This window comes from Miscanthus floridulus, chromosome 15 (assembly GCF_019320115.1).
Source record: "Miscanthus floridulus cultivar M001 chromosome 15, ASM1932011v1, whole genome shotgun sequence".
Taxonomy (NCBI): Eukaryota; Viridiplantae; Streptophyta; class Magnoliopsida; order Poales; family Poaceae; genus Miscanthus; species Miscanthus floridulus.
Window position 1 is genome coordinate 60,220,296 of NC_089594.1, and position 25,266 is coordinate 60,245,561.

At 58.1% G+C, this 25,266-nt stretch overlaps 1 protein-coding gene across 1 annotated transcript; it reads left to right on the top strand.

Annotated features, from left to right (window-relative positions):
• Window positions 1–229: 229 nt before the first annotated feature.
• Window positions 230–3,112, top strand: LOC136508991 (uncharacterized). The gene has a single exon (XM_066503775.1). It carries the CDS (start codon window positions 487–489, stop codon window positions 3,013–3,015), a length of 2,529 nt encoding a protein of 842 aa, XP_066359872.1. The 5' UTR covers window positions 230–486; the 3' UTR covers window positions 3,016–3,112.
• The last annotated feature ends 22,154 nt before the right edge of the window (window positions 3,113–25,266 follow it).

The following is a 25,266-nucleotide window of genomic DNA, read 5'->3' on the forward strand; positions in this document are numbered from 1 at the left end:
CTACGTATGTTGCTCAGCTAACTACGCCACCTCCGGGCTCCGGCACCGGCAGCAGATTTGCATCTTGCGTCAGCCGTGCATGCGCGCGCGCGCTCCCGCGTGGCCTCCAAATCAACCTTGTCCTTGCGTCCACCCCACCGCATCCTGCCTGTCCCTGGACCTCCTGCCGGCCTACGTTCCCTCTCCGGTCGATCTCCACCACAGCGCCGGGCGCTGGCTTGCTGGCTCACACTCGCGAACAGCCACCCCCTTGCCCCTTCATCTCTTGCCTTCCGGACAACCTCGTCTCCCGCGCTCACGCAACCGCCCCTTGATCTCCACAGCCATGGCGACATCACGCCGCCACGCGCATACACTGGCCGCGTATATATGCACCGCACTGACGCACCCCTATCGATCATTGCATCTCCATCGAACCTTGAAATAAACAGACATTCAAAGCTCGAACCTTGAAATTAAGTAAGGGATCGATCGATAGTCAGATCAATGGACGTCTCCGACCGGTCGGTGCGGCTGACCATCGAGGCGCAGCCGAGCGACCCGCCAGCGGGTGCCCCGGGGTTCATGGCGGCGGCAACACCGTTCGAGCCGCAGCTCTCGGACTCGCCCCCGCGCCCGAGCGTGGCGGCCGACGACGACGACAACAACGAGGCGTCGTGCAGCGCGCGGGTGCGGCCGGACCCGGACGACGACGGCGCGGCGGGGCCCGAGCGCCGGCTCACGCTGCTGGCGCTGCGGCTCGCCGTGCTGGAGAAGGCGGCCAGCGGGCTGGGCGCGCTGGGCTTCATCTGGGCCACCGTCGTGCTCCTCGGTGGCTTCGCCATCACGCTGGAGCGGGTCGACTTCTGGTGCGTCACCGTCATCCTCCTCGTCGAGGGCGCGCGCATCTTCAGCCGCAGCCACGAGCTGGAGTGGCAGCACCAGGCCACGTGGTCGCTCTCGCTCAGTGCCGCGGGAAGGTCCAGCGTCCGACTCGTCGCGCGATCCTTCCGCTTCGTCTTCCGCAAGGGCGCCGGCTGCGGGACGAGCGGGAAGGCGGCCGGCGGAGCCGCCGCCTCGGCAGCGTCCTGCAGCAGCCACGTCGGCCGGAGCGGATGCGGATGCGGCTGGCCCTGGATGAGCTGGAGCTGGAGCTTCCTGTCAGGCCACGTCGGGCGGCTGTTCTACTGGCTGCAGCTCACCTCCGCGACGGCGTGCGTGGTGCTGTCCGGGGTGCGCCTCTCCAGGCAGGACTTCGGGGAGGCCGTGGACGCGCGGACGAACCGGCGGTCGGCGCTCGACATCTTCTACGGCCTGGCGCTGGCCGAGGCGCTGCTGTTCCTGGCCGAGAAGGCGGCGTGGGAGTGGGAGGTCAGCCACGGCCGCCTGCTGGAGCGCGTCGCCGCCGAGTGCCGCCTCGCGGGCGCGCCGGGGCTCCTCGCCATCCGCCGCTTCTTCTACGACGCCTACTCGCGGTGCGTCGAGGGGAGCATCTTCGACGGCCTCCGCATGGACCTCGTGTCCTTCGCCGAGGAGCTCATCGTGGGGGGATCCCCCGACGAGCAGCGCATCGGCGCGGGCATCCTCGTCAACGTGGCCGCCAGCCCGCGGCTCGGGGACGCCGCGCTGCGCCGCGTCGGCACGTCCCCCGCCGTCGTGGAGCGCCTCGTGGAGATGCTCAGCTGGACGGGCCCCGCCGAGCGCGGCGCGCGTGCGTCCGCCGCGCTCGTCGTGTCCAAGCTCGCCAGCAAGAAGCGCAACGCGCTCCGCGTCGCGGGGGTTCCCGGCGCCATCGAGTCTGTGTCGTCTCTGCTCTACGCCGCCGACGAGGAGTGCAACCTCCTCGGCCTCCTCATCATCAAGAAGCTCGCGCGCGACCACGACAACTGCAGCAAGATCGGCACCGCCCGCGGCCTGCTCGACAAGATCATCGACTTCTCCACCATCGGCGTCACAGGACCGCCCGCCACGTTCGTCATGGCCCCTGCGAGCGCCAAGGCCGTGCAGCGGTCGCTGCAGGTGATCAAGATGCTTGCCCAGACCACGGGCAGCACCGGGAAGCAGCTCAGGCGGGAGGTGGCGGAGATCGTGTTCACGGTGAGCAACATCCGCGCCGTGCTCCGGCACGCGCCCCCCGCCCACGTCGGGCTGCGGCGGCTCGGCGCCGAGGTGCTGACGCGCCTCGCCATGGACGCGGACGCGCGCGAGCGGATCGGCGGCACGGGCGGGCTGGTCGCGCTCCTACTCGACATGTTCCTCCGCCCCGGATGCTCCTCCTCGGACGACAAGTCTGCCGACGCCGACGCCTCGCGCGTCGAGGCCGGCGAGGCGCTCGCCATGCTGGCTCTCGAGAGCCCGCGCAACTGCCAGCGCATCCTCAGAGCCGGTGGCGGCAGCTCGAGCTCGGCCACCACATCCACCACCACCGTGGACAGCCTCGTCGACGCGCTCGGGGACGCGGCCATCGGCGTCGGGGCGGGCAGGATCCTGACGAACCTCTGCGCGTACACCGGCGGGAGCAGCGAGTGGTTCCCGCAGCTCCGCCGCGCGACGCACGGCGCGGCCACGGTGCTCCGGGACGTGGCCACCGTCAACGAGTCAAAGCCGCTGGAGGTGTTGCTGGGCTTCGCGGCTCAGCTCGTGAGGCTGATGGGCCCGCACGAGCTGGCCCACCACCTCGGCAACGCCGGGGTCAGCGAGGCGAGCCTGGTCAGCCGGCTGGTCAGCGTGCTGGCGACGTACGACTGCCCTTCGATCAAAGCGCCGAGGATCCGGAGGTTCACGGTTGAGCTCGTCATCGCGCTGCTGAGGACGTCGTCTCCGCCGGCGAGAGAGATCGCCGAGGCGATGGCCGCAGCGGGGATGGGCGCGGAGCTGCGGCGCGTGGCGGAGACGACGTCGGAGCTGGAGTGCTTCCACGTGTTCTCCGGCAGCGCTGGGCTGAGCAGGCACGCCGTCGGGCTCGCCGCGCTCGTCGACACGGCGCTGGAGCTCATGGGCACCGTCGCCGAAGCCGAGCCCCACGGCCACGTGTGACTACTGACAAGTGTGCGTGTGTGTGACCGTGTGTCGCTGTTGCGTACGGCGGTACGGGCAAGAGCTGAGGAACTTGTTGTGTACAGGGATTCTTGGATAAATTTCAATCAAATGCATAAAGAGGAACTTGTTATTTTTTTTTTTTTGCATGTAATCACGTGACTAATGACTGGGTTAATAATTGATGAGAGGGGTTCCTGAATCCTGACTCTTGTTCCTGCTTATCTTTTTTTTTGGGTGCAAGTGTCATGTTTCTTTTGCGTTAATTTTGTTCTGCGTGGACATGAAGCTGAAGCGAGTGGAGACGCGCAGTTTGCAAGACGTGCAAGGAACGGAGAGGGTTGTACTAAGATTCAGATGATATGGCAGGATGGATGATTAAATTTAAACATACCAAATCACTTTTTAAAGAAGGGGGAAGGGGACTTGGTGCCGCCGCAGGTGCACCGTGGACACCACTTCTGTGTTATGAGATCTGAGAATTTTTTCCCTACTTCTGTGTAATTTGTAGCTGGAGTCTTTGTGTTGCTACTTTGCTAGTTAGTTGGTCAAAAATTAGAACTAGATTTCGCTGTGCTGTTTGATCATTGAACTCAGAACTGAGAATCTTGCTGTCAATTTTGTGTCACATGCCGGAGTTCTTTACTTCTCCTATGTCATTGTATGAACTCAGAACTGAGAATCTTACTTGTCAATTATATGTTGTTCAGTTGTGTCAGTTTCTTACATGCCAATTTCAGTGCTAAAATATTGTTGTCCTCCTATATTAATTCATGATGATATACTTTCTGTGGTGCTGCTATAAAATACCCAACGAGCACCTAGAACCCATCGGGTGACCCACGAGTGTGGGTGTAACATTTGACCCATTTTCATAAATAAAAACATTTTACCCACATATAGGGTGTTTTGAGGACGAGTGTGATAAAGTCTCTGTGTTGTCGAGGGCGGGTTTTTAGTCCACCCATATGCCATTCGAGCTATTGCCATCACTACCTTCCACCCACCTTTTTTTATGGAAAAAGTCTACTTAACCCCTCACCTTTTATACTTGGTCTACTTCACCCCTCAAACTATGAAACCGTCTGTTTTACCCTCTTGAAACTTTCCAAAACCGTCTATTTTACCCCCGGGTGGTTTTTGACAGTGGTGTGCTACAGTAAAGCGAGTTTGGTAAGTAACGGTGGTTTGATGGGTTTGAATTTTTTTTATTTTCGGTGTATTTTTGAAAAATCATAGTAAATCATAAAATGAAAAATCTAATTTTATTGGACTCCACATGAGTAGATCTACACAGTGAATATATAATACGGTATGCTTTAGTACAAATTTTTTTTGTAGCTTTAGATTAATTGGAAAATCCAATTTTGTCTGTAATTAATTAGAATTTATCTATAACTAAGTTATACATAGTCCAATGAGTATGAAATTTTTACTATAGTTCAAGCATACAATAATTAGCGTACCATAAAAAATTCACCATAATTGGACCATAGAAGCTGCAGCTATGAATTATTCCAATTAATTACAGACAAAATTAGATTTTCCAATTAATCTAAAGCTAAAAAAAAATTGTACTAAAGCATACCGTATTATATATTCACTGTGTAGATCTACTAATGTGGAGTCTAATAAAATTAGATTTTTCATTTTATGATTTTTCTATGATTTACTATGATTTTTTAAAAATTCATCGAAAATAAGTAAAAAATTCAAAACCACCGACACTGTAGCAACACATCGTTACTGTAGCAAACCGCTGTCGAAAACCGTCCAGGGGGTAAAATAGACGGTTTTGGAAAGTTCAAGGGGGTAAAACAGACGGTTTCATAGTTGGGGGGTGAAGTAGACCAAGTATGAAAGGTGGGGGGTTAAGTAGACTTTTTCCTTTTTTTTATCTCCTATGCTTGCACCATCATGAGCTCATGGCTATAAGTCGTTAGAATTTCAGCTTGGGGGTCAACGGAGGGAGTATTTTTTTTTCAAAACTTTTCTCAACCATCGCAGCCGTCGTCCTCCCAGTAAACCTGCTCGGTCCCATCCTCTCTCCTAACGATCTCGCTAGCTGGACAGAGGACCGGGGACCCGACCCCTTTTTCCTTTGTAGTTTTACATTGGGTTTGTGGATCTTTGTTGATCTAGGGTGTGGTTCTAATGACATGGACGAGGTAGTGGCGATGATGTTACTTTGGAATTAGGTCTCTTCCAGTTCCTCCCTGTCTCGACGACGTTTGATCTGGCATCGACAAATGATTAGTGTCAGTTTGGTCTATCAGATCTGTGATCTTTTTCAGATTTTGGTAGTTGGTGTGCTTATCAGAAGAAGTAGTTGGTTAGCTTTCGATGAGACGATCTAGACCTCTTCTTTTTATCTGTTCTACCCCAAGATTCGGAATCTTTAATACTTTATTTTAATGGTGAATGATTGTAAGCTAGTGTTTTTAGAGGATTTCTCCGGCCGATTTTCTTTCGGTGGATATTAAATTTTGTTGTCAGCAACGAGTGGTTTTTGCAGTCTTCAAAGCCATGTGTCGGGTACCTTAGAACGGGGTACCCCGAGCGAACATCAAAGGGGTCGCTTAAGTCCCATCAAAAAACAAAGCTAGAAGGTAAGCCGTGGGCCCCTCACCGCCACGACCGAGCCCACCAGGCCCTCCGCCTCGCCTCGAGCCTCGCGCAGGAGGTCTCGGCGTCCTGACGCAATCTCCGCCTCACGCGAGGCTCTCCACGGAAGGCCTCGGCAGGGGGTGCATTCTTCGTATCGTGCGAGGCCTCTCACGGAAGGCCTCGGCAAGGAGTCCAATCTCCGTCCCGCGCGAGGCCTCATTCTCCGCGTCGCTCGAGGCCAGTTCGTCCACAGCCCGTCGCCCCCCCGCCTTGGCCGACCCTCCCGACAGCGCGTCATGTCTCATTAATACTTCAACCACTCCCGCAATCTCAGCCGGACGATGGCTCGATGCCACAGAATGGCCGACGGGACCTGAGGTCGCATCAGCGCCATACCGGCTGGGATAGGGCACGACAGGGATTACCGGCCACTGTGTTCTGACGCTGTGCCCACGATCAGCGCCCACACTACACTGTGTCCCGCGATCCCCGCCTCGAAAACAACATCGCACGCACAACTTGGCCTGGGTCATCACCGCCTCCAAGCCGGCGCACCAGATTAGCCGCCCGCTCGGGGCCTCGGCACTGTGCACCAAGGTCTCGGCTATCTCGGGGTCTGTGCCCGCCGAGACCCCCCACTGCGGTGCAGCCTCGGCACCGACCAAGCCCCAGCCTTGCGCATAGTCCGTCCACAATGGCACGCACGTCCACCGCCGCACCCACTCCGAGGCAGTCCCGGGGCTCCCACGACACACAGGATCGGACGGGACTAGCACGCCGCCCCAGTGCTCCAAGGATGGACCACTCCAACGACCACGCCGCCACAGGAACAGGCCACAGGGCTCGGACATGCCGCCCCTATTAGTACGACGCCGCATAGTTAACACATGTACTATCCTTGTCCTCCCTTCAACTATAAAGGAGAGGACTTGGGCCACTTAGGGAGGGGGACAAAAAAGAGAAGAACACCTTGTAACACACACACACGCACACATCCCAGCCGCCTGAGAGCAACGTCTCAAGCGGCCCACACGACCCCTTGCCGAGACCTGGGACTAGCTCCCTCCCCTAGCTTGTAACCCCCTACTACAAGTACTTCGGTGTAAGGAATACAAGATCGATCTCTCAGACTGGACGTAGGGCATCGATTGCCTGAACCAGTATAAACCTTGTGTCTCTTTGCATCACCATCCGGGATTAGGGGCATGCAGTTCAAATTCACTGGTTGGTTGAGGACCCCCCGGTCCGAAACACCGACAGTTGGCGCGCCAGGTAGGGGCCTCTGCGTGTCAGTTTCGTCATCCCAACAAGTTCCGAATGGCAGACCTCGTATGACCATTATGTCTTGGCACGGTGGTTTGGTTTGGAAGCCTAGAGTTCATGTCTCTAGGGCATGAGTACGACATGGTACTCCTCACTCCTCGAGCCTCACCAACCGACGATGAAGTCATGCACCGGCAGCCCAGGCGCAGGCGGCGCCCGGGCGGCCGCTCTCGCTACGCTCGCCAGGCACGACGCGAGCAGGACCACCCCGACGCTACGCGAATCCGGGATGGCACACCGCTCCCCTGCCGATATCCTACGGCCAGCTGTTGGCACAGGGTCCCTGGCTAGGGGACCTGTCTAGCCTAAGCTTGGACAAAGGAAAATCGCCGATGGCACGCGGCGATGCCCAGTCGTCAAGCTCCGCTCCACCACTCCCTTGAGGAGCCGATCCCGATGGAGCAAAGTCCGGCGACGGCACCATCCCCATACCCCTTTGGGTTGAGAAATGCCGCTGCCTCTTATGCTTACTGCTTATGCTGCTGCTCACGCGGATCCCTCGGCACACCGCCAACGCTTCGCCCTCGACTTCGACATCACCGCGTCGACCCACACCTATGCTGATTCCTCGGAGGAGGACGAGGCATGGGCTAGAGTGGATTTCTCCGGATTCCATGACCCTGGGGCTATGCGTCAGTTCTTGGCCGCAAGCGACTACTGCTTAGGCTACTCCGACTCCGACGATGAGGGCACCTACGACCCCACTCATGAGTGCTTCCACGTCGGGCTTGGAATGCCGAGGGCGAGCGAGGACAACGAGGGGGTAGGCAGCCGTTCCCCGCTTCGCCTAGGTACAGGTGCTGCCACACCTCCACGCATTGTCCTGCCTGGCCACACGAAACGAGAACGTCGCTCTTGCGCGACCTCAGCGCCCAGACCTAGAACAGCTCCGTGAGCTCCAGGCCAAGGTCGAACAAGACCAACTTCTTCTGCAGCAGCTTTGAGACTCTCTCGAACAGGAACAGCGAGGTCGTGGCAAAGGCGGAGGAGCCCGACGGAGGGCCTGCGATGTGCATCACCGCATCCATGATGATGAAGGCAGTGAGCAACCCCTAGTCTTCAATCACGCTAGCCAGAATGTCACGGCTGTGGCAATGCTGGTCCACGCAATGCCTGAGCCTTCTACCACAGAGGGGCGGTGGGTCCGCACAAGCTCCGGGATCTCCTAGAGACCACCGCGGTCCAGCAGGCCGAGAGTTCCGCCTCCCGACGGCACGGGGGCGTCTCGAACCTGCCCACGGCTCCGCCTCGACAGGACAGGGAAGCCTTGGCTCATCCCGAGCCCACTCGAGCACCAATAGCCCACAGGGTCCTCATGCTTCTGGACTGCCTCGGCAATTGATGCGAGGTGCAGGGAGACCATGATGTGGTCAGCAGGCGACGACGCCACGACAACGAAGGGCCTGCTCATGGTTACCACCCGCACCAAGGTGGCCGCTATGACAGCGAGGAGGACCGCAGTCCTTCTCCTGAACCGCTAGGCCCTCGGGTCTTCAGCAGGGCCATCCGCGCTGCCCTTTTCCCGGCCCGGTTTCGGCAACCAGCCAATCTCGTGAAATATAGCGGCGAGACCAACCCCAAACTCTGGCTTGCCGATTACCGCCTGGCCTACCAGCTAGGTGGCACGGACGATGACCTGCTCATCATCCGCAACCTCCCCTTGCTCTTGTCAGACTCAGTGCGAGCCTGGCTCGAGCACCTTCCTCCCTCACAAATCCACGACTGGCGCGACTTGGTTAGGATCTTCGTCGGGAACTTCCAAGGCACATACGTGCGCCCTGGGAACTCCTGGGACCTTAAAAGTTATCGCCAGAAGCCGGACGAGTCTCTCTGAGACTTCATCCAGCACTTCTCCAAACAGTGCACCGAGTTGCTCAAGAAACCCTGCCCTTATCACCAAGGCCCTGGTCAAGCACGCCCTCGAGGAGTGCTCCATGCTATGACATTACTACGCTAGGCTCGGGCTCCCTGACGACTGATGCCAAGCAGAAGGACACCGGCGACTGAGACGAGGACAAGGACGATGGGTTCCCTGAGGTACGCAATGCCTTCATGATCTTCGGTGGACCCTCGGCGTGCCTTACGGCGCGACAGCGCAAGAGGGAACGCTGAGAAGTCTTCTCGATCAAGGTGGCCACCCCCAGTACCTCGACTGGTCTTGGGAGGCGATCACCTTCGATCGAGATGACCACCCTGACCATGTTCCGAATCTTGGACAGTACCCACTGGTTGTCGACCCGATCATCGGCAACACCTGACTCTCCAAGGTGATGATGGATGGAGGTAGCAGCCTCAACATCCTCTACGTCAATACCCTAGAGCTCTTGGAGATCAACTGGTCGAGGCTCCAAGGCGATGTCGCCCCCTTCCACGGCATTGTGCCAGGGAAGCGCACGTGACCCATCGGGCGCATCGACCTTCCCATCTGCTTTGGCACCCCCTCCAACTATCGCAAGGAAGTCCTTACCTTTGAGGTAGTTAGGTTCGGGGGAGCCTACCACACCATCCTAGGGCGGCCGTGCTATGCCAAGTTCATGGCAGTCCCCAACTATACCTACCTCAAGCTCAAGATGCCAGGCCCCAGCGGTATCATCATGATTGAGTCCACGTACGAACATACGTACGACTGCGACGTTGAGTGCATCGAGTACGCCGAGGCTCTTACGGAGGCCGAGACCCTCATCGCCCACCTCGACTAACTTAGTGGCAAGGCGCCTGACTCCAAGCATCGCGTAGGGGTGTTCGAGCCCGTGGAAGCCATCAAACTCGTCCCGGTCGACCCTGCCTGCCCCGACGACCGAGCGCCGAGGATCAGCGCCACCCTCGACATCAAATAGGAAGTCGTGCTCGTTGACTTTCTCCATGCAAACGCTGACATATTCGCATGGAGTCCCTCGGACATGCCGGGCATACCGAGGGAGGTTGCCGAGCACGCTCTAGACATTCGGGTCAGATCTAGACCGGCGAGGCAATGCCTACGCCGCTTCGATGAGGAAAAGCGTAGGGCCATCGGTGAGGAGATACAGAAACTCTTGGCGGCCGGATTCATCAAAGAAGTGTCCCACCTAGAGTGGTTGGCTAACCCCATGTTAGTCAAGAAGAAAAATGGGAAATGGAGGATGTGCGTAGACTACACCGGTTTGAATAAAGCCTGTCCAAAAGTCCCCTTCCCATTACCCCGAATCGATCAAATCATTGATTCCACTGCAGGGTGCGAGACCCTGTCTTTCCTTGATGCGTATTCTGGTTACCATCAAATCAAGATGAAAGAGTCAGACCAGCTCGTGACTTCTTTCATCACACCATTCGGCATGTACTGCTACGTGACTATGCCTTTCAGCCTCAGAAACGCAGGTGTCACGTACCAGCGGTGCATGACCCAGGTCTTTGGCGACAACATTGGGCGGACCGTCGAGGCCTACATGGACGACATCGTGGTCAAGACCAGAAAAGCTGAGGATCTAATCGACGACTTGAGGATAACCTTCAAATGCCTTAGAGAGAAGGGCATCAAGTTCAATCCTGAGAAGTGTGTGTTTGGGGTCCCCCGAGGCATGCTCTTGGGGTTCATAGTCTCAGAACGCGGCATCGAAGCCAACCTAGAGAAGGTCTCAGCCATAACCAGCATGGGACCAATCAGAGACCTCAAGGGAGTACAGAGGGTCATGGGATGCCTTGCGGCCCTGAGCCGCTTCATCTCGCGCCTCAGCGAAAAAGGTTTGCCTCTAGTACCAACTCTTGAGAAAATCCGAGCATTTTTCTTGGACCCCCAAGGCCGAAGAAGCCCTCGACAGACTCAAGAGGCTGCTCACAAATCCTCCCGTCCTGGTACCCTCGGCTAGGGATGAGGCTCTCTTACTCTATGTCGCCGCAATGACCCAAGTGATCAGCACTACCGTAGTGGTAGAGAGGCAGGAAGAGGGGCATGCTCTACCCACCCAACATCCTATTTATTTCATCAGCGAGGTGCACTCCAAGACCAAAGCACGCTACCCTCACATCTAGAAGCTGGTCTACGCCGTGGTCTTGGCCTAGCACAAATTGCATCACTACTTTGAGTCACACCCAGTGACTATGGTATCATCTTTCCCCCTGGGCAAGATAGTTCATAACCGGGAGGCCTCGGGCAGGATAGCCAAGTGGGCCGTCGAGCTTATGGGGGAAACCTTGACTTTTGCACCTCGAAAAGCGATCAAGTCTTAGGTCTTGGCCGATTTCATGGTTGAGTGGACAGACACCCAACTGCCACCTGCTCAAATTTAGATGGAGTGCTGGACCCTGTACTTCGATGGATCCCTGATGAAGACCAGGGCAGGCGCGGGTCTGCTCTTCATTTTGCCCCTCGGAGTACACATGCTGCTACAGTGGTGCGGCTCCACTTCACCTGCCTCCAACAACAGTGGCCGAGTATGAGGCCCTCATCAATGGCTTGCAAGTCGCCATCGAACTTGGGGCACTGGCGCCTCGACAGTCCGAGGCGACTCGCTGGCTCGTCATAGATCAAGTGATGAAGTAGTCAAATTGCCTCGACCCCAAAATGGAGGCTTACTGCAAGTTGGTATGACCTAGAAGACAAGTTCGACTGGTCTCGAACTAAATCACATCGTGCGGAAGTACAACGAGGCCACCGACAAGCTAGCAAAGATGGCCTCAAGCACGGGCACCGGTCCCCCCGAACATCTTTGCCAGAGACCTCCACAAACCAGTCCATTGACTACACCTCGACGACTAGAGGAGGGCTCACCTGTGGGACCCATGGCAAAGCTCGATGCCCCCTCTACTGTCGAGCCCCCCTTGACCTGAGCCCGAGGTCATAGAAGTCAATACCGAGCCTCCACATACTGATCAGGACGCTGGATTGGTGAATCCTGTTCCTCGATTAGCTTGATTGGGGGGAGCTTCCTAGCGACAGAATCGAAGCACTGATGGCTTGCACACCGAGCCAAGACCTATGCCCTCTACAATGACGAATTGTACAGGCGAAGTCCCTCAGGTGTCCTCCTAATGATGCGTCACTACCGAGGCGGGCCGAGCCCTGCTTTGGGACTTGCACGCAGGCACCTACGGGCACCATGCGACGCCTTAGATGCTCATGGGGAATGCTTTTCTCCAAGGGTTCTACTGGCCGACGGCGGTCGCCGACGCTACCAAGCTAGTACGCTCCTGCGAAGGATGCCAGTACTATGCTCGGTAGACATATCTCCCGGCCCTAGCCCTACAAACCATCCCCATCACGTGGCCGTTCGTCGTGTGGGGGCTCGACAAGGTCGGGCCTCTGTAGAAGGCCCCCAGGGGCTACACCCATCTATTGGTATCAATCGAATCAAATCCGAGCAGGTAGTGCTGTTCTTCACTGACATTATCCATAGATTTGGGGTCCCCAACACCATCATCACCGACAACGGGACACAATTCACTGGCAAAAAGTTCCTGATGTTTTACGACGACCACAACATCCGTGTGGCCTGGTCGGCCGTAGGACACCCAAGGACCATCGGCCAAGTAGAGCATGCCAACGGCATGATCTTACAAGGCCTCAAGCCAAGGATTCACAACCGGTTGAAAAAGTTTGGCAAGAAATGGCTCGCCGAACTCCCATCGGTCATCTAGAGCCTGAGGAACACTCCAAGCCAAGCCACAGGGTTCACGCCTTTCTTCTTAGTCTATAGGGCCGAGGCCATCCTCCCCACTGACTTGGAATATGGTTCCCCGAGGCTACAAGCCTATAACGAATAGAGTAACCGCACCACCCAAGAGGACACCCTTGATCAACTGGAGAAAGCCCGAGACATCGCGCTACTACACTCGACCAAATACCAGCAGAGCCTACGGTGCTATTAGGCCCAACGCATCCGAGGCTGAGACTTGAAGGTAGGCGACCTGGTGTTGAGGCTAGCACAGAGCAACAAGGGCCGCCACAAACTGACCCCGCCATGGGAAGGACCGTACATCATCGCCCAAGTACTGAAGCCTAGGACCTACAAGCTAGCCAACGAGAAGGGCGAAGTCTTCACCAACGCTTGGAACATAGAACAGCTACAGTCGCTTTTATCCCTAAATTTCCAAGCATTGTATATTTCGTTTCTCGAAATACAATTAAAAAGCATTCTTTAGCTGGTCTAATTTTTCGAGAAACCCCCGAGCCCATCGTAGGTCTCGGCAATACAGTAACATGGCAAGGGAGACTTGGCTCTGCCTCGGTAGAACCAAGCCTCCCTTGGGGGCTAGATAGGGGACTCCCCCCTAGGTCCCACACACCATTCTTCAATTGTTTTTCGCAAAAATTCCTACGCCAAGACTCTAGCAGGCTCTAACGAATTAGTTGTAAAAACCCCTCGGACCAAGGTCTGTTTCCTAAGCAAGAGGCCGGTAGAGCCGAGAGATGGCCTACGCCTCCTGGGCTATGGCACTCCCTCACTACCTCTCGCCCAAGGGATGGCTTAGGCCCCAAGGGGGTGTTTTGCAAACGAAATCTGATGAGGAGCGATAGAGGGCAGAGGCTCGGAAACATAAGAAAAACAAATAAAAAACACAAATACTTTAAAAATAAAGGCCTCAACGGCCACAAGCATTACGATATAAAAATAACTCCTACTCTATTTTTACATAGCCCCCGGAGCCCAGATCAAGGCTTAGGGCCTTTAGCACCGACAGATGGTAGGGGAGGAACCACCTCCTCTTCAAAGAGCGTCGCCAGCACTGTGCTAGGGCCTTCTGCTGCCTCCATCAGCTTCATGACCACCGCGTTAGCCTCCTTGTCATTATTAGGCAGGACATACCCATCACTAATGGCTAGGAGGTCGACACCGATGTAGTGAGAAGAGATGACGGCCAGCGCATGCTTGACACCCATATGCAGCGCTCCTCGGAGCCATTCGTGCATCTGGTTGCTCAGCACGATCAAACGGCTCCCTAGGGAGCTGCTTGACTGAACCCCATCAACCTCCAAAGCCTCGTAGGCGGAAAGGGCAGCACGTTTCAGCGCCTCGTGCTCCCCGATCTCGGTCTCAAGCACCATCTGCACCGCGCTGTAAGCCTCGACGGCCTGAGTAACCTCCGCCTCTGACTCTGCACCGCGGAAAATGGAATGAGGTCGAGCGAGGGAAAAAACAACCTAAGTTAGGGGTGGAAGCCCATGGAACTCACCCTTGGCCTTCTGCTTCCAACATCAGGTCTCGACCTGACAGGCCTCGGCTTTCTCCTTCCAGTGCAGGGCCTCGGCCCAGGAAGCCTCGGTCCTCCTCCTTCAAGCATTGGGCCTCGACCCGAGAAGCCTCGGCCAGTCCTAGAAGCTTCACTCCCCAGCTCTACGTCACGCAAGGGAGTTAGAGAGCGAACATAAGGAAAAGAAAACAACGTGAGGGGACTAAAACTTACCCTCAACCGTCCCCCTCCAAACCATAGCCTCAGTTCACAAGGCCTCAGCTGCAGTAAGGGCCTCATCCAAGGCACCTTTCAGTCAGCTGGTGCGCCCTCTGTTCTGCCCCCAGCTGCCCCGCGAGAGCCGCGGCTAAGGCCGTAGCTTCAACGGCTCGGCCCCTGAAGGCATCCCGATCGCCGACTACACGGGTGAGCTCCTCCTCCAACTCCTTCACCCACGCTGCTAGAGGGGCGAGCTACGTCTGGGCCATGGCCGCCTTGACCTTTGCGTTGGCACAACGAAGGCGGAGGTCCTCTACCTCCGCGCTCTGCGCTGACAGGAGCTCGTTGGCACCGGCAAGAAGGCCCTTCTGCCGCTGAAGCTGGTCCCAGACGCCCCTCTCCTACCATAGAAAGACCGACTTCCCAAGGGACCGGGTCTCGAGCTCCTAGGGAAGCAGAGCAAGGGTCATTGATTGCAACAAAACCAAAAAAGGACAACGTCGCGCGAGAAAGGAAAATGCGAACCTGGGCGACCCCGGGCAGTTCGTCGGCCACCACGGATAGGGCCGTCCGTAGCGATCGCTCCGCCAGTTGGCGGTATTGCTCGAAGGTGCCCCAGCGCCCGCCCTCGGCTGCGTCCTCAAGGATGAACAGAGGCTCCCCCTTAGGGTCATCCCGGCTCCGCCACAGTACCCGCGGGTGATCCCACCCACGAGGCTCAGGTCGCGCCCACACGAGGGCCGAGCTTCCCTCGTCCAAGATTGGCGCCGGCTATTCCACGGCACCGGCATCCTTGGCGTCGACCACCTCCCGCGCCCGGGAAGTATCGTTAGAGGAGATCGGATAGACCTCCGCCTCCCGGTGTTGGTGTTTTGGAACCGGGGGTCCCTCAACCAACGAGTGAATTTGTGCTGCGTGCCCCTAATCCCGGATGGTGATGCAAAGAGACACAAGGTTTATACTGGTTCAGGCAATTGAGGCCCTACGTCTAGTCTGAGAGATCGATCTTCTGTTCCTTGCACCGGAGTGCTCGTAGTAGGGGGTTACAAGCTAGGTGAGAGAGGGAGCTAGCCCCAGGTCTCGGCGAGGGTGGTGTGGGCTGCTTGAGGCGTTGTTCTCAAGCAGCATAGAAGTGTGTAGTTCTATCGGTGTGTTCGTCTTTTTTCCTCTCCTCAGAAATGGCCCCGGTCCCTCCCTTTTATACTCCAAGGGAGAACCAGGGACGTCCATACATAGCGCTCTATAAATGGGGGTGGCGTGTCCAAGCCCTGTAGCCAGGCCACTGTTGTGGTATGGTCGATGGAGTGGCCCCATCCTTGTCGTGCAGAAGTGACGCGCCGGTCATACTTGATCTTGTGCAGTCGTGGGGCTCTAGTACAGCTTGATGCAGGACATGGCGGGCGACATGCTGGTCATCGTGCGATGACAGTCGTAGGGAGCTGTGGCTCTACAGATGCCGAGGCCGAGCCATCGCGGGGGGCTCGGCGGACATGGATCCTCAGGCTGCCGAGCCCCTGAAGCAAACTGTCGAGGCCTTGGAGGGAATTATTGGTCCTAGGGTACTGATTCTGAGGCCACAGTATCCTAGACTGTGGCTCCCCACACTGCGTTGTTCTCGGAGCAGGAGTTGGCAGCACAGTGAGGCATGGGCAGTCAACCATGTGCATAGTGGTTAGCACAGTGGCGGGCAACCCCTGCCCAGTTCCGGGCGACATGCTGGTCATCGTGCGATGACGTCGTAGGGAGCTGTGGCTCTACAGATGCCGAGGCCGAGCCATCGCGGGGGGCTCAGCGGACATGGATCCTCAGGCTGCCGAGCCCTTGAAGCAAACTGCCGAGGCCTTGGAGGGAATTATTGGTCCTGGGTACTGATTCTGAGGCCATAGTATCCCAGACGTGGCTCCCCACGCTGCAGTTGTTCTCAAGCAGGAGTTGGCAGCACAGTAAGGCATGGGCGTCAACCATGTGTATAGTGGTTAGCACTAGTGGCGGGTAACCCCTGCCTAGTCCTGCCTCCTGTCCCGTCGGCCATTCCGCTGTACTGTGCTGAGCATGCGGCCGATGTCAGGGGCAGCAGTTGGCTGAGTTAATGCGGCACGACGTTTTGTCAGAGGGATGGGTGAAGGAAGAGGCAGTGGAGTGCTGTCGAGCCCGCCTCGCGCGAGACGGAGGGTCAGCGGCCCGGCCGAGGCCTGCGACGAGAGGGGGTCGGCCGAGGCCTTTGGTGGGGGATCGCCCGAGGTCAGCGGTGAGGGGGCCTCGGGCGAGTCGGAGAATCGGCCGAGGCCAGCGGTGTTTAGCTGGTTTCGACTTTTACGAAGTCTAAGCAGTCGTTTTTTGGTTCTTGCTTAGGGTACCCCTTCTCACTGTATCCGACAGTAGCCCCCGAGCCTTGGGGGGAGTGGAGGCACTCCCCCTGAGGTTCTGACAAGAATTGGCTCTTGATAGTTCCTGTTGGGTTATGTTTTGTACTTGAGGTTTCGGTGGGTGCGCGCGAGCGCACCCGCCGGGTGTAGCCCCCGAGGCCCTGGAGGAGTGATTTCACTTCTTCAGGGGCTTTTTTCTCTTTCGAGTGAGGGGTTTTCATTGTGTTTGCCGGGCCCGTGGGTGCGAGTTCGGATCGTAGGGCCTCGATGATGCTGCGGAAAGAGCCCCTTAGCCTCCGCCTGGAGCGAGAGGGCCGTTAGGGGTTCCCCCGGCTTTTTGTACGACCCTCATGCTTCCTTTTCGCTCGGAAGGAGGGGTGGAAGATGCCATGCTGCCCTCGGTGGGCGTGAGCGACAGCATTTCCGGTGAGCTGTTATCGGGTAAGTCCGAGTGGAGGCCCGTACCCCGTTCACTAGGGGTCGGCTAGCGGTCCGGAGACGCACTCCAAGAGTACCGGCGGGTTTCTCTAGTGGGTGCCGAGGCCGTTCGCTGGGCCTCGGTGGCTCGGTGCCTCCCTACGGTGGGATCCCATTCGGAGACCTCCCTGCCGGTCTCGGACACGACACAGGGCGCGCTCGTACAGGCTCGCCCGTAGTCGTCCCTGACTCTTTTGCCCTAGGGCAGCTGTCGAAACCCCTAGGGGCCCAGCCTTCGAACCCCTGGACCAGTAACGGGCTCGGGTCGCTTGTCTTTATCTTGGGTGCAGGAAGAGCCCCCGAGCCTCCGCACGGAGCTGAGAGGGCGGTCAGGGGTCCTCCCTGACTTTTTTGTCCATCCCCCGCACGTCCTTTTCGCTCGGACAGGGGGCTGTTTGTCGAGCCCACTCGTATGCGAGCCTGAGCCGCTGGGTCTCGGCAAAGTTGCAGGAGGAGCCCCCGAGTCTCTCGCACGGAGCGAGAGAGCGGTCAGAGGTCCCCCTGGCTTTTGGTTCGCCCCTCGCGCGTGAGGGTCTGTCTGCCGAGCCCCCCTCAGGTGCGAGCCTAGGTCGCGGGGTCTCGGCATCTTTTGCAGAAGGAGCTCCCTAGCCTCTGCACGGAGCAAGAGGGCCGTCAGGAGATCTTCTGGCTTTTTGAACGACCCTCGCACTTCCTTTTCACTCAGAAGGAGGGTTTGTTTTGCCGAGCCCCCTCGTGTGCGAGCCCAAGTCGCTGGGCCTCGGCAATGGTTTGCAGGAAGAGTCCCTTAGCCTCTGCGTGGAGCAAGAGGGCCGTCGGGGATTCTCCTGACTTTTTATTTGACCCTCGCGCTTCCTTTTCGCTTGGAAGGAGGGGTGGAATGTGCCACGCTACCCTCGGTGGGCGCGAGCGATGGCATTTCCGGTGAGCTGTTATTGGGTAAGTCCGAGTGGAGGCCCGTACCCCGTTCGCTGGGGGTTGGCTAGCGGTCCAGAGACGCGCTCCAAGAGTACCGGAGGGTTTCTCTAGTGGGTGCCGAGGCCGTTCGCTGGGCCTCGGTGGCTCGGTGCCTCCCTACGGTGGGATCCCATTCGGAGACCTCCCTACCGGTCTCGGACACGACACAGGGCAGTCCCAAGCGTTTTGCTTGCTTGGGCCGTCGGCCTCGTATAGGCTCGCCCGTAGTCGCCCCTGACTCTGTTGCCCTGGGGCGGCTGTCGAAACCCCTAAGGGCCCAGCCTTCGAACCCCTGGACCGTAGTGGGCTCGGTGCCCAGTTAATTTGCCTGAAAGGAATCGGGGGGGGGGGGGGTTATTTCTCTCCCTACGGCCAATAACGACAGGCGCGTCTTTTGAGGCGGCTTTTTCGAGGAGGCGAAACGGCGCCTGCTACTGCTGTGGTTGGACGCGACGTGGCGTCAGCCGACGGGATGTATCTGTACACGCGATTAATGAGGAGGGAGTGGGCGCGTGGGCGGTAAGACCGGATCTGGATAACCGCACCGGATTTTTTGGGGGAAACTTCCCCGATTTCATCGCCCGGTGGTTTCGTCTCGTCCCTGCATAAATACGCAAAGAGCCTCGCCCTCCTCCTTCTTACCTTTTCCGCATTCGCTTTCGCTGCCTCTGTGCCATTGCTGAGAGCATAGAGCGCCGGGGAGGAGAAGGGCGAGAGCGAGAGACTGAAAGAGAGAGAGAGAGAGAGAGAGATTACCGCCGTAGCAGCGACCTCCACCGCGCAATGGCTGGTGGTCCCGTCATCCTCCCGGCGGATCCCTGGGAGCAGTCTGATGTCACCGAGGAGAAGCTGCAGTCGCTCGTGGAGGCCGGTCTTCTTCGCCCGATCACCAACCCTGACGAGCCGGAGTGGATTGCTTCGGGGAACGAGTCGGAGCCGAGGCCGCGCGACGGCTACGTGGTGAGCTTCGTCGTCTTCCACGAGCGAGGCCTCAGGTCGCCGGTGGATAAGTTCATGCGGGCGCTCCCGCACTACTATGGCGTGGAGCTTCACTAATTTCAGCCCCAACTCCATCGCGCAGGCAGGCCATCTTCGTCGCCGTCTGTGAGGGGTACTTGGGGATCGCTCCCCACTGGGAGTTGTGGCTCCACTTGTTCCGAGCGACGTTCACCACCAAGCCAGGGGGAACGAGGGGGGCTCGGAAGGTGCAGAGGGCCGGCGGCTGCACTCTTCACGTGCGCCAAGACCGGCAGTCCCTCTACATCCTGGCCCAGCTGTCATCGTCCAACCATCGTTGGTACGACGGCTGGTTCTACCTCCGCAATGACGACGGAGGACTTCCTCCTTATACCGGGTGGGTTGTAGAGAGTCAACCAGAGAAATGGGGATACGGCGTTATCAAGGTTGATCAGCCTAGGCTGGAGCCACTCTTGCGGGCCTTGGGGAAGCTGCGTGACCGTGGCCTTTCGGCGGCCGTGGTCGTGGCGGCCTTTCACCGCCGGAGGGTGTTGCCGCTGATGGCCCGGCGGCGGCGGCTGTTCAAGATGACCCCGAGCGACCCGATTGCCGGTATCAAGATGTCCGCCTTCACCCTTACCGACGGCGAGACCCTGCATCGGGTGAGAGAGGCGGTAGATGGGAAGCCGAAGATCGACGATTTGATGCCGTTCCTAATGCGCCCGTCGCGGGGGTACATTTCACTGGTGAGTTGGATGTTGCCGACGCTTTTGCGGCCTTCTTGTTTTCTGCCTTTTTTGTCTGTTGTCTTACTTTGTCGTTCCCGCAGGGGATAAGAGACGTGCGAGACTCCCCGCCGCCTGTTCCCGAGGACGCCCGGCTGCGAGCCGTGAACAGGGCACGCGCCGAGGAGGAGAAGAAGAAGAAAGATGCCAAGGAGGCGAAGCGCACGAAGAAGCTCCTCGCGCGCGAAAAGCTGGACGCCCGTCGCCGGCATCAGAAGCTCGACGGTCTCCCGTTGGAGCCGTCTCCCTCGTCGTCGGTGTCGGATTCTTTGGGCGACGGCGGTGGGCGTGAGGTGGGGACGGCCTACCTGGAACACCTCCTCGACATTAGGGAGATGGTGCCCGGGGCGCCGGCAAGGAGCCTAGCGCTCCTAGGAGGAGGAGGTGTCCCGGGGCTGGTGGCGGCCCATCCCGGGGCCGAGGCCGACACGCCCGAGGCGCGGGTGTCAGAGGAGCATGCCGTCAGCCCGATGGGTTCGACGGTGGAGGTGGAGCGAGCGACGGTGGGAGCGACCCCATTGTCTCCGCGAAGGGTCGAGGAGGTGCCGGGGTCCAGCGGAGGCCAGCTGGCACTGGTGGACACCGAGGCCGCGCTGCTGCCACCACCGCCGCCGTTGCAGAGGAGGCTGGCGGTGTCGAAGCAGCTGCATCCCCGTTCGCGGTAAGCGTCTTTTCTGGTGGAGTCCGTAGTACTTCTTGTTTGCCCCTTGGTCGCATGCTAACCTTGGGAGTGTCTTTGCTTCCAGCCAGAAGCATCTGGTGGAAGATCCTGCCTTGGCGCCCCATAAGGCGCTCAAGGTGAACATTAGCTCCTCCGCCCATCAGGCAGCGGAGGCGCAGGCTGGCGTGCAGCATGGTGCGGCGTCGGGCGGGGCCATTTTGGAGGAGGCGGCTGCCCAGGAAAAGGGTGCCGAGGCGGCCACGGAGCGAGTGGAGGAGGAGGAGCCCACGCCTCACGATGTCATGAGTCTTGGGGCGAAGGAGGCTGGGGCGTCCACCATTGCCGAGGCCATTGAGGGTGAGGCCGGAGCCCCCAAGACCTCCGAAGTCAGGGCGGTGGACGCCGGGGCCACCGAGGTAGAGATGGCGAAGGCCAGAGCCCCTGGATCCGTCGAGGCCTGAGGCGATGGAGGTGGAGACGGAGCAAGTTTTGGCTGCCGCCCCTGGTTCAGACAATCTCGTCTGATGATTCCTCCCAAGGGAAGGAGGCTGGCGGATGTCGAGGCGGCCAGTACCGCGGAGCAGCTAGTCCCAGATCCTGCCGAGGGGAGTTCGGCCCTTGCCCGGCTATGGCCTGAGCCCCATGGGTGGAACTTCCCACATGTTTTCTAGCGGAACCGGGCTGATCCCAAGGGGGAGCCTGTGTTCGCCCTTGAAGATATCGTAGAGGGGGGGCGGTGGGATACCCTCGAGCAGTACCGCCAACTGGCAGTGCGGTCACTACAGACAGCGATGACTATTATGGGAGGGGACTTGCCCGGTGTCACCCAGGTAAGTACTTTCCTCTCCCGTGCTGCGTTGTTTTCTCTCCGAGCCCCCTCGCAATGTTTGACATGCTGTTTTTTGTTTTGCCTCTTTAGGAGCTCGAGACCCGATCCCTTGGGAAATTGGTATTCCTACGAAGGGAGAGGGATATCTGGGACTAGCTCCAGCGGCAGAAGGGCCTGCTCGCCGATGCTCAGGGGCTTTTGTCGATGCAGAGTGCAGAAGTGGAGGACCTCCGCCTTCGTTGTGCTGACATTCAGGCCGAGTTGGCCATGGCTAAAGAGCAGTCTGCCCCTCTGGTAGCGAAGATCAAGGAACTGGAGGAGGAGCGAGATGCCTCCAGGTCTCGGGCCTAAGAAGCGACGGCCTCTGCCAAGGCCATAGCCGGGCAGCTAGGTGCGGAGCAGAGCGAGCATCAGCTGACGAAAGTCGCCTTGGCCGAGGCTACCAAGGCGACCGAGGCCTCTCGGGTCGAGGCCTTAGACTGGAAGAGCAAGGCCGAGGGTAAGTTCCGCCGAACCGTGCTCCTTGTTCTTTTTGTTCTGGTTCGCGTTTGACTCCTGACCCCTCGTTGCAACGTAGATCTGGAGAAAGAGGCCTCCGTAGCAGCGCAAGCGGCGCTGGATGTTGAGGTCCGGGAGCACGAGGCGCTGCGCAGCGCAGTCCGTACTGCCTGCGAGGCCCTGGACATCGAGGGAGTCCAATCGGCCAGCTCCCTTGGGAGCCGCCTGATTGCATTGAGCGGCCGCGTCCACGAGAGGCTCCGGGGGGCATTGCACACGGACGTCAAGCGCGCCCTAGCCGTCATTTCCTCGCACTACGCTATCAACCTCGAGGCTGTCAGCGATAGCTACGTGTTGCCAAAAGATGATGAGGAAGCTGATGCAGAGGTCGTGAAGCTGTTGGAGGCGGCCGAGGCACCTAGCACAGCGCTGGCTGGTCTATTTGAAGAAGAGGTGGTCCCTCCCGCGCCGGCCGCCGATCCTTGAGCTTTGACCTGGGCCAAAAGGGGCCATGTAACCGGATTGAGTTAGTTGCCGTATCGTGACATTTTTGTGGCCGTCGAGGCCTTTAAAGTATTTGCGTACGTGGGTCTTTTAACCAGTTTTCTATTCTACTTCTGAGCCTGTGCCCTCTGTCTCGATCTTGGGAACCCGCAAAGAAATCCCTCAGGAACCTAAGCCGTCCTTCGGCGAAGGGTGGTGAGGGAGCTGCCGTAGCCCAGAGGCGTAGGCCGTTCTCATGACTCGACCGGCCCTTTGGCCTCGAGACAAGCTTTTGGTCTTTGGGTTTCTTGTGAAGGTCCTATCGGAGCGCGAGAGAGTTTGGCGTAGAATTTTTTTTTGAAAGACCATTAACAAATGGTGTTCGGGACTTAGGGGGTTCCCCCTTTTTAGCCCCCGAGGGAGGCTCGGCTTTGCAGAGGCAGAGCCGAGTCTCCCTTATAGCGCTATTGTGACGTCGAGCCCCTATTGATAGACAAGCTCTCTGTACAGAACTTCCTCAGGAGCTTACTGTTGTCCTTTGGGTGAAAAGGTGGTGAGGGAGCTGCCGTAGCCCTGGAGGCGTAGGCTGTTCTCACTGGCTCGGCCGGCCTTTTCGCCTTTGAGACGATCGTACTATCCTTAGGTTCTATACAATCGACTTGTCTATAAGGGGGTTCCTCGAAAGATTATAACAACTAAGAACGCTTCTTTATTGTATTTCGAGAAACAATGTAAACGACGTTTGGAAATTTAAGGGTAGAAACGACGTAGCTATTCTATGTTCCAAGCGTTGGTGAAGATTTCGCCCTTCTCGTTGGCTAACTTGTAGGTCCCGGGCTTCAGCACTTGAGCGACGATGTACGGCCCTTCCCAGGGTGGGGTCAGCTTGTGGCGGCCCTTGTTGCTCTGCCTCAGTCTCAGCACCAGGTCGCCCACCTTCAGGTCTTCGGCTTTGGACGCGCCGGGCTTGGTAGCGTCAGTAGGGCTTGCTGGTACCTGGCTGAGTGTAGCAGCGCGACGTCTCAGGGCTTCCTCCAGTTGGTCGAGGGTGTCTTCGCGGGCGGTGTGGTTGCTTTGCTCGTTGTACGCCTGTAGCCTCGGGGAACCGTATTCTAAGTCAGTGGGGAGGATGGCCTCGGCTCCATAGACCAGGAAGAATGGTGTGAATCCCGTGGCTCGGCTCGGGGTGTTTCGTAGGCTCCAGATGACTGACGGGAGTTCGTCAAGCCATTTCTTGCCAAACTTCTTCAACCAGTTGAATATTCTTGGCTTAAGGCCTTGTAGGATCATGCCGTTGGCACGCTCTACTTGGCCGTTCGTCCTTGGGTGTCCTACGGCCGACCAGGCCACCCAGATGTGGTGGTTGTCGCAGAACGTTAGGAACTTGCGACCGGTGAATTGTGTCCCATTGTCAGTGATGATGGTGTTAGGAACCCCGAACCTGTGGATGATGTCCGTAAAGAACAGCACCGCTTGCTCGGATTTGATCTGAGTGATCGGACAAGCCTCGATCCATTTGGAGAATTTGTCGATGGCTACCAACAGATGGGTATAGCCCCCAGGTGCCTTCTGCAGAGGCCCAACCATGTCTAGCCCCCACACAGCAAATGGCCATGTGATGGGGATGGTTTGGAGGGCTTGGGCCAGGAGGTGCGTCTGTCGAGCGTAGTACTGGCATCCCTCGTAGGAGCGTACTAGCTTCGTGGCAGTCGGCCACCACCGTTGGCCAATAGAAACCTTGGCAGGAAGGCGTTACCCACGAGCGCCCGAGGCAGCCGCGTGGTGCCCGCAGACTCCCACGTGCAATTCCCAAAGTAGGGAGTGGCCAGCCTCGGTGGTGATGCATCGTTGGAGAATACCCGATGGGCTACGCCTATACAACTCGCCGTTGCAGAGGACATAAGTCTTGGCTCGTCGCGCAAGCCGCCAGGCCTCGGTTCTGTCTATAGGAAGCTCTCCTCGAATGAGGCGATCAAGGAAAGGGACTCGCCAGTCCGTTCCTTGGTCGGCCTTGGGAGGTTCTGCGTCAATCGCCATGGCCTCGGGCTCGGCTGGCGGGGTCTCAGGTGGCAGAGGGGGCCTCGGGCCCTGCGTTGGGCTCGGCTGATATGCCCTCTTCCGTCGCTGAGGCGTAGTCGACGGATGGCTTATGGAGGTCTCTGGTGAAGACTGTTCGGGGGACCGGGGCCCGTGCCGACTGCCATCTTTGCCAGTTCGTCACGTGGCCTCGTTGAACTTTCACGCAACGTGGTTGAGTTCGAGACCGTCGAAACTTGTTCTCTAGGCGACGTACTATCGCGCAGTACGCCTTCATTTTGGGGTCATGGCAGCTTGACTCTTTCATCACCTGATCGACGACTGAGCTGGGAATCACCCCGTACGTCGAGACGTCGTACTCCAAGTTCGATGGCGATTTGCAGGCCAGTTGACGAGGGCCTCGTATTCGGTGACATTGTTGGAGGCGGCGAAGTGAAGCCGGATCATGTAGCGCATGTGTACTCCAAGGGGCGAGACCAGGAGTAGGCCCTGCGCCAGCCCCAGTCTTCATCAGAGACCCGTCGAAGTACATGGTCCAGCATTCTGATTGGATCTGAACGGGTGGCAGCTGTGTGTCGGTCCATTCGGCTATAAAGTCGGATAGGACCTGTGATTTGATCGCTTTCCAAGGCAGCGAAAGACAAGGTTTCCCCCATTGAGTTCGACAGCCCACTTGGCTATTCTACCCGAGGCCTCCCGGTTTTGGATTATCTCTCCCAGAGGAAAAGACGACACCACAGTCATCGGGTGGGACTCGAAGTAGTGACGCAGCTTGCAGTCGAGCCAAGACTACAGTGTAAACCAGCTTCTGGATGTGGGGGTAACGCATCTTAGTCTCGGAGAGTACTTCGCTGATGAAGTAACATAGGTCGTTGGACGGGTAGAGCATGTCCCTTCTCCTGCCTCTCGACTACTACTGGCCGCGCTGAC